This window comes from Mastacembelus armatus, chromosome 12, assembly GCF_900324485.2.
Source record: "Mastacembelus armatus chromosome 12, fMasArm1.2, whole genome shotgun sequence".
Classification (NCBI taxonomy): domain Eukaryota; kingdom Metazoa; phylum Chordata; class Actinopteri; order Synbranchiformes; family Mastacembelidae; genus Mastacembelus; species Mastacembelus armatus.
In genome coordinates this window covers 14,857,621-14,865,635 of record NC_046644.1, presented here as the reverse complement: position 1 = coordinate 14,865,635, position 8,015 = coordinate 14,857,621, and the positions used below count along the sequence as shown (strand labels likewise).

At 40.0% G+C, this 8,015-nt stretch overlaps 2 protein-coding genes across 2 annotated transcripts; one reads left to right on the top strand and one right to left on the bottom strand.

Moving 5' to 3' along the window:
* The first annotated feature begins 2,360 nt into the window (after positions 1-2,360).
* On the top strand, positions 2,361-4,277 carry rx3 (retinal homeobox gene 3). Its single transcript, XM_026297650.1, has 3 exons — positions 2,361-2,604; positions 2,920-3,155; positions 3,828-4,277. The coding sequence occupies exons 1-3, from the start codon at positions 2,361-2,363 to the stop codon at positions 4,275-4,277; spliced, it is 930 nt and encodes a 309-aa protein (XP_026153435.1).
* A 2,252-nt stretch (positions 4,278-6,529) lies between these two features.
* On the bottom strand, positions 6,530-7,713 carry grp (gastrin-releasing peptide). The gene is made up of 3 exons (XM_026297652.1): positions 7,560-7,713; positions 6,720-6,961; positions 6,530-6,619 (listed from the first exon to the last, which is right to left on the bottom strand). Exons 1-3 carry the CDS (start codon positions 7,711-7,713, stop codon positions 6,566-6,568), a joined length of 450 nt encoding a protein of 149 aa, XP_026153437.1. The 3' UTR covers positions 6,530-6,565.
* Positions 7,714-8,015: the final 302 nt, after the last annotated feature.

Here is an 8,015-nt window from a genome sequence, read left to right as displayed (position 1 = left end):
TATTGCTCAAATAAAATAAATAAATAAATAAATCAGATATCAGATTGTTTTGTGAAGCTGGATGCTGCGACATTTTGACCGATAGACATTATTTCTCCAAATATCAGCAACAAATACAAATGTTCAAACTCCATGTCTTTAGAAACCTTCAGATAATTTAGTTCTTCTTCAATTATTTTATGGATATGATTTTAGAAACCTTCTTATGCCTGTTTACTGTAATGCTGTATCATTGGGCTTTATGTTTGGGTGTGTCATCTCAAATACTTATGTGATTTTAAAACAGCCAGCCAAATAGAAATCCTTTTGTACAAGCAATAAACATATAAAGCTTAAAAATTATGATTAATCCCTTTTACCTGAATCAGTGCTAATGCACTCAATAAAGAAATAGGTCTAAATTTAATTGGGCATTATCCAAACACTTGTTAGGGATTATTAGGCAGAATGGGGTGGGGGATCCTCAACATTTAAGAGTTTCACATCAACCCAAGTTTAAACGGCTGTGGATTTGTAAAGTCTTGAGATTACTATCTAATAGGATCAGTGTGGCCAAGTTTGTCAGGCCACGCCCTCTCTCTCTGTCTATCTCCGGATAAAGATACTGGAATACAAACTGAAGCACTGCAATACCAGATATCTCATACTTGGAACTTGAGCTGCCAGCTATCCACATGTCCGTCTTATTCTTCTTCAACTAAGAAACAAAAGTTACAGTTTTATCCACTCAAGAAAACGTTACCACCAACCCTAACTTCAAGACGCCTAAACATACAAAATTGTGGAAATGAATGAACCTATGAAAGTGGAGGTGCAGCACAAGGCAGTGTGGGTGGAGATAGATTAGTCTAGATTAGTCCTGCAGGTGTCAGAATTAGGGTCTGTGCTTCTAGCTGGTTGCTGGTTGCTCAAACAGATGTGAGCAGTAGTCTCATCAGATTTTCAGCAAGGAAGAATGGTTCCCAAAATGCTAAACTATTACTTCCATCTTTCAATCACTAAACTAAAATGATCAAATATCTAGGTTTCATATTACATACTTTGAAATTAGATGAAGAAACCTGCAGGACATTTTCCTACTTGATCAGCTCTTTATAACTGAAGATTATAATGGGGCTGATGCTTCACTGAGCCTGTGTGTATGTAACTCTCAAAGCTGACAGCTTCCTGTGACTGAATGTTCAGCTGTTTCCAAACATAAGACACATATTTAAACAACAAAACTGAATCCAACACCAGACGCAGCTCAAGAGCCTATAATCCTGCTCCTAATATAATCCTGCACTATAAAACATGATCAATGCTCTTCAACAGCAATCAGGAGAACAACAGAGCAGCATTACAAAGTTCAGCTTTCTAAATAAAGTTTTGCATGTAGTTGCCTAATTTGTTCAATTTGCATCTCTCTCTTTTCTCTGGTCCCGTCTTTTCTCTCAGTCAAACAAAGGATAAGGTCACCTTCTGTAATTAGGAAAAGCTAAATAGTTTTAGGGGTTTTAACTCTTTTGACTAAAATAATGTAATCCCCTTAAGCAGGATTACCACACTGTTGTCAATCTTTGTTTGCTGTTAAATGGTTATAGCCTAAAATTGTTATTGTTTGGGCTTTGTTACCCTCTTTGACACAATACCTTTAAAAAACTGGTTAGAGATCCTTAAGTCAGGTTTATGTGTCATTAGTGCATGATTTAATTTAATGAGCTTATTAAAGCATCCAAGTTATTATACTGAACATGTGTCCACAAGTGTGCTGGTGAAAACAAAATGCACATAGTTTTAAATGAAGCGTCTATTCATTTTGGCAACAATATCTTGACGCTTTGATTAAATATTAAGCTGTCATCTTGCAATCCATGTTCTGAGCAGAAATCCTGTAATTATGATTTTGTTGCAACTTAATCTGTGGGCCTAATCTAGCTCTTTTTTTTCAGACTGACATGAACATGACATCTGGAGGAGCTGAAAGATGGTTTTAAGATTTATGTAAGTAGGTTTAGAGCCAGCACTGACTGATGCACTTGACATGGGGAGGAGTTATGGATGGTGCGCGCTTGTGCTTGCATGGGCGCACGTTACCTCTACAAATCCAACAGGGCCAAATCCAACGGGACGTCCCCTCTCTGACGTGCAGCGGGGGTGCCGCATGAGCAGGGGGTCTTACAGCAGGCGCTACTTTAAAAGCCCCCTCTGAAGATGCTCCATAACCACCGAGCAAGGCAGTCTCATCTTATCTTGTGCGCATCTTTTCCCAACATCCTTCGGGCTATAACTTGAATATAACTTTAACAAACAGCATCGAGACACTTGAAAAGAAGCGCGTGTTTGCGTAATTTTGACCATCATCTGGACTTCGCCGACCAATGTGGCTCCTCGGATCACCTTCCCAAGGGATGAATGAGCGCCTGTCTCCCTCCGCACGCTCCGTGCAGAGCCCGGGGAACAACCCGTCCACAGTCCACAGCATCGAGGCCATACTGGGATTTAAAGAGGATACCATCTTCCACAAATCACCCTCGTACAACATGACAGAAAAAGTCAGAGAGGTCGAGCGCAACGGGAGTGTAACACCAGTGAAGAAAAGTCGCTACTCAGAAAGTTTTGACGGTAAGTAGAGTCCAAATGTTACAACCAAGTCAGTCTGTAGACTGTTTAGCCTGAAATATGAAGTAGTTTTAAGTTTCTAATCACATACGTTTTAGTTCGGTTTTTAAACTTTTAGATAACTAAACACTTAGAAACTCATCTAATCATTTTCATAAGTCAGACTTCATTTTCTTTCTGGGTGGACTGTCTTTTCAATTCGTTTAAAAAATAGATACACTGAAAAAAAAAGTAGAGCATAAATTAATTTGAAGAAAGATATTTAAACTGGGCCAAAAGCTGAAAGTTTCAGGTTTTCTCTCTCGCTCCTCTCCGCAGGTGTGTGTTGTGCCAACAGCACCGCTGAAGCGTCAGTGTGCCCGGACTCACCGGACAGAGACAGCAAACTATCCGACGATGAAAACCCCAAGAAAAAACACCGACGGAACCGGACCACGTTCACCACCTTCCAGCTCCACGAACTGGAAAGAGCTTTCGAAAAGTCTCATTATCCGGACGTGTACAGCAGAGAGGAGCTGGCTCTGAAGGTCAACCTGCCGGAGGTCCGAGTGCAGGTACTGTGTCCCAAAAACAACTTCTCTGGTTTTCAAAGCTTTTTCCTCTCTGTGCAGGCCTGTTCGGCACAAAGGCCTGCATCAATCAAGACCTGCCTATACCTCAGCACACATATCTGTCTCCTTTGGCTTCGACCATTACATTGGAATTTAGGGAAACATTCTTCTATATAATCATTTAACCAGCATCATTAATATAATTTCATATATTTAAATCCTACAGCTGAAAGAGTTTTAACACCTGTATCCACTTTTGTTAATTGTTGATGTCAGTGAAGGCAAGATGGTTTCTGCTGAACAAACTGAACATAAAAAAGAGCTTTTTATAGTTGTTTGAAATGTAACTGAGGGACAGAGACGTCTAATTTATTTGTGTCGTAGATTCAAGATAAGAAGAAACTGAAAATCAATTTATTTCTGAAAAGATGTAATAACTTGTGATTGATCCTAGTTTGCAATCAGTGCAAGGTGTCTCATCCTCTCATTTCTAAAAGCTTCAATACTTTCAAACAATATTATATTTCATATAAATCATTAGAAACTGCTATAGGTTTATATGGTTACTAGATGGTCTTTAGCTTTTCGTGTTCCGGTGTGACCTGTGTGGCAGCTTATAAATAAAGTAGCATTGAGTTGATTTGAATTGGGAATAAAAACCTTCCTCCTTTTCAGGTGTGGTTCCAAAACCGAAGAGCCAAATGGCGTCGACAAGAGAAGCTGGAGGTGAGTTCCATCAAGCTCCAGGACACCTCCTCCTCCTCTCTTCTGGCCTTCGGCCGCTCTCCCGCTAGTTCCCTGGGCTCCAGTCTGCAGCTGGACCCCTGGCTCTCTACCCCGCTCACCACCTCCACCTCTCTGCAGTCACTCCCAGGCTTCATCGGTGGTTCGCAGGGCCTCTCGGGAACTTACACACCTTCTCCTCCTCCTTCCATGCCCTCCTCCTTACCAGCCTCCTTCCTCAACTCCCCAACCCTGGGACACAGCCCTCACCTGCCCCACATTGGCTCTATGTGCCCCCCACCCCCGGCATACCAGTGCTCAGCTGATCCAAGGAACTCCAGTATTGCCTCACTGAGGATGAAGGCTAAGGAACACGTTCAGTCTATTGGGAAGACGTGGTGATGCTGAGTGGAAGTCAAAAAAGGACAAGACCCAGAAAACATCAGCTGCATCTTTTAAAAAACTGACTCCATGCACCTGCTGATGGGATTGTATTATTTTGGAAGTTTTAAAGAGTGAACAGTGAAGAGTACAACTGAAGGATTAAAGACATATTGTCACATCCGCATGACACAAAACTGTGAAATTACTGTAAAATATGGAACGACTGATAATAATTCTCTGGTTTATCTCTTCTCCTTTTTTTCTCTACAAACTGTTTTTCCTGTAATGTTTCACATTCATTCAGTACAATCTCAATCTCATCCAATGTTAGAATGTCAATATTACAGAGTTGAACTGTATCCATCACTATTAAATCTACTTTTATAAACGGAGCACTCCTCCTTTGATTCATTTTTTTCCCACTACTTTTTGCCAGGGTGTGTTTTTGCATTTTCACCATGAAAGCTTCATCAAATGTATTTCTCTTTACAATAAACTTGAAAATTTTAAAATCAAACAAAACAATGACTAATCAAGATTTCCCAGACTATTTGTCCCATTTGACAGATGAAGATTTAAAAAAATGTAATAATATATATATAAATATAGTAATATATATTTAAAATGACGAATACTAAATACAGCGCCCCCTGGTGAACAACTACCAGGCTGAACACAAACGCATTTTTTACGAAAGGTCACTGACCAAGGCATTATGAGCTCAACAAGCCCAGGACATCCTTCTGTAAATGCAACTATGCTTTGAAAAAAGACAAGTGAATTTTAATAGTATAAAGTTCTACACCAACACAACATATAATCATTTAATATGAAGCTGTTTTAAGGGGGGGGGGGGGGGGGGGGTCAAGAAGTATATTAAACTCCTACATTTTCTCATTTCCTCCCTCTGTTCTAGAGAAGGAGTTTGTCAACTCACTTATTTCCTCCTCATTAACTCCTATAAACTTTATCCCATTCAACTCCTTGGATTACACTCATAATGACAGGGTGAAAGTGGTTTGTATCTCTTTTGTTCACCGATCATCCGTGACAAATGTGAGAAGAGAACGGACGAGAGAACTTTCCGTTGGCTTTAAGAGAAAGATGCATGTAACCATCCATCCATCCATCATCTATACCCGCTTATTCCTATTTAGAATCACAGGGATCTGCTGGAGCCTGTCCCAGCTCTTTGCATGAAAGGCAGGGGTACACCCTGGACAGGTCACCAGTTGCTTGTAACCAAATTGTTCCAATTAGCAACTTCTATTGTCTGCAATCCCTGAGGGCTATTAATAGTCTCCAATATTATCTATCCTGCGTGCTGAAACAGACTCTGATGAGTGTGACTGTTTGTGTATGTCAAAGGAAGTGTTTGTTCCTCTTTATAAGAAAAAAACTGCATCAAAGCAAATTGAATTAATTATAAATTGCGTTGGTGATCAGTTTTCATTTTAATAATAATTATTTGTAGCCCACTGTACTTTACCTTTCTGGTACGTTTCTCAAATTGTCACACAGAAACTACATTCATTCTTCAGAACGGATATTTTGCGCCACCTGCTGGTGCAAACTGGGTACTGCACAGGTGAAATTAGTCAACTGATTGTGTGATGTGTATTAAATATAAACTGCCGCTTAATGACGTGGTGTGCGATACATGATGACATCCACAATGCAGTTATCACAACGTTAAATTTATTTAGGTTCTCAGCTTATGTAACATAACAGTTTCAGGTGAGCAGTGAAAGAGCTGCATGACAAACACGGGTGACAAACTAAAGGAGAAACCAGAATGCTCGACCCCCTACAGTCTCTTTCAGGATCACAATTTCCCCATTAGGCAGGGAGGGGTCATTAATAGTTTGATGAGTATGAAAATGATGTGAATGACATGCTATGGCCTTCCCAGTCAGCAGTTCTCAAGTCCATCGAACACCTATGGGAGATTTTAGAGTGATGTGTCGCAGCACTCTCAGTCACTCTCATCAAAACACCAAATGAGTTAATATCTTTGGAAGGAAAGGTGTGCCATCCCTCCATTAGGGTTTCAGAGACTTCTAGAGTTAATGTCAAGGAGTCATGAAGCTGGTTGGATGGCACATCACCTTACTAAGACACTTACTGTTGGCTTTTCCTTTAAGATGTCACCTTTCTATCCAAATTAGACATTTCAAATTACTGATAAATTAATTTCTGCTGGGTGTCTGGTGTTTTCCTACAGCAGTAAAACATACAACATGGATATGTGATTGTAGGATGCATATTTAATAGATGACTGTATTGAAACAGAACTCATCTTCCATTCAGCTGGAGTCATTGTCTTGCAGATTCAAAGCCAGAAGAAGCAGGTCCGACATCTATAATGTAGTGAGGAAATGGAAAAATACATGTCACCATAACTTCCAAAATAAAACTTCACAAACACAGATAGAGAAAATAAAGAACCCACACACTGACCTCTCTGAGATACTTGTCTCTGTCCTCTTCTCTCCAGCTGCTGCGCAGATGAAGCAGCCTGTCTGTAGATTTTGGCTTCATCTGTTTTTGCTTCTTTTGCTGCATCAGAACCTGCATCAGATGCTCGTATCGGTCCAGCTGCGTGACCGGAGTGCTGCCCGAGGGTGTGAGGTAGTCACTGTCAGGATTTGTCTCCTGCAGATGAGGCAGGCTCTCAGTGCTCTTCTTTCCCATCAGATGACCTGGGACATTGGACATAAAGGACTACATGAACTATTCTCACATGATATTGATCTATATGTGCTCAGTCACACTCTGACTTACTACATATTGGTTAGCCAACATTATTATAGACACTGTAACTACACTGATTATTAACCTACATTTTCACCACATATCAAGGCTGGATAGTTGGAAAAATATCTAAAGCAGAGTACTAACTATGTTTCCCATTAAATGGCTTTATTATCTAAGTGGTACATTTAATTCAATTCAATTCACTGACATTATTTTTCTTTCAGAAACTTATCCAGCAGAAGCTGTTTAAAAAAAAAAAATCTACATTTCAGTTGTATTAATTATTATCATTCATTACTAGTCTAATTTTTTTAAGTATTATTGTTATTGACAAGCAAATGTTAGTTAAGAATATCGGTGCTAAAATATAATTTACACCAATATGTCAAGTACTTTTAAAACCAATTTTTATATAAAACAAGTAATTTCTGCTAAATACCGTCACAGCATATATTTCTCACTGAATCAATCAAATGAAGTGTAGTTTAAATGAAATGAATATTTCCTTTTATCTATCCAAGAAACCTTTAAAGTGCGCCTTACCTACTGCCCAGTGATTACCGCGGGGATACATCTTTCCAATAGCTGCTGCAGGAGTCTGGGAGCAGCGCAACACGCACGGGATTGTAGCCAGAAAAATAAAAACTGGCCACACTGGTCTGCAGGTCCACGAATAGTAAAAGCACACGCCGCCCATGTTCTCAGAGAAACAACTGTCAGATCAAACAGCAGGTATTAATCCTCAGCTGCAGTGAACGAGCTGGATCCAACTTCAGAAAATCTCAACCATAGTCGATTTTTATTTCAGTGATCAGGCATCGCGGGAGGGGGAAAGGGGGCGTCCAGTGGTCACACTGTCGGTGCCTTTGGCTCTAAGTGACTAATGATGGAAGTTAACTGCCCCTCCTGATCCAGCTGTGCGTCAGCAGCTGTTTGTAAAAGTAGCACGGTGATGAGGACAGTTTGTTATGAATAGTCTGTAATTAGTTGTCCAGAGAA

What these genes read in the sequence shown, in the direction of transcription:
- grp (XM_026297652.1), bottom strand. Translation starts at nt 7,713, where the DNA reads ATGGGCGGCGTGTGCTTTTACTATTCGTGGACCTGCAGACCAGTGTGG. An exon ending in CGGTAATCACTGGGCAGTAG is followed by an intron (nt 6,962 to 7,559) that starts GTAAGGCGCACT and finishes CCAATGTCCCAG; the next exon opens with GTCATCTGATGGGAAAGAAG. An exon ending in GAGACAAGTATCTCAGAGAG is followed by an intron (nt 6,620 to 6,719) that starts GTCAGTGTGTGG and finishes ACTACATTATAG; the next exon opens with ATGTCGGACCTGCTTCTTCT.
- rx3 (XM_026297650.1), top strand. Translation starts at nt 2,361, where the DNA reads ATGTGGCTCCTCGGATCACCTTCCCAAGGGATGAATGAGCGCCTGTCT. An exon ending in CTACTCAGAAAGTTTTGACG is followed by an intron (nt 2,605 to 2,919) that starts GTAAGTAGAGTC and finishes TCCTCTCCGCAG; the next exon opens with GTGTGTGTTGTGCCAACAGC. An exon ending in TGCCGGAGGTCCGAGTGCAG is followed by an intron (nt 3,156 to 3,827) that starts GTACTGTGTCCC and finishes CCTCCTTTTCAG; the next exon opens with GTGTGGTTCCAAAACCGAAG.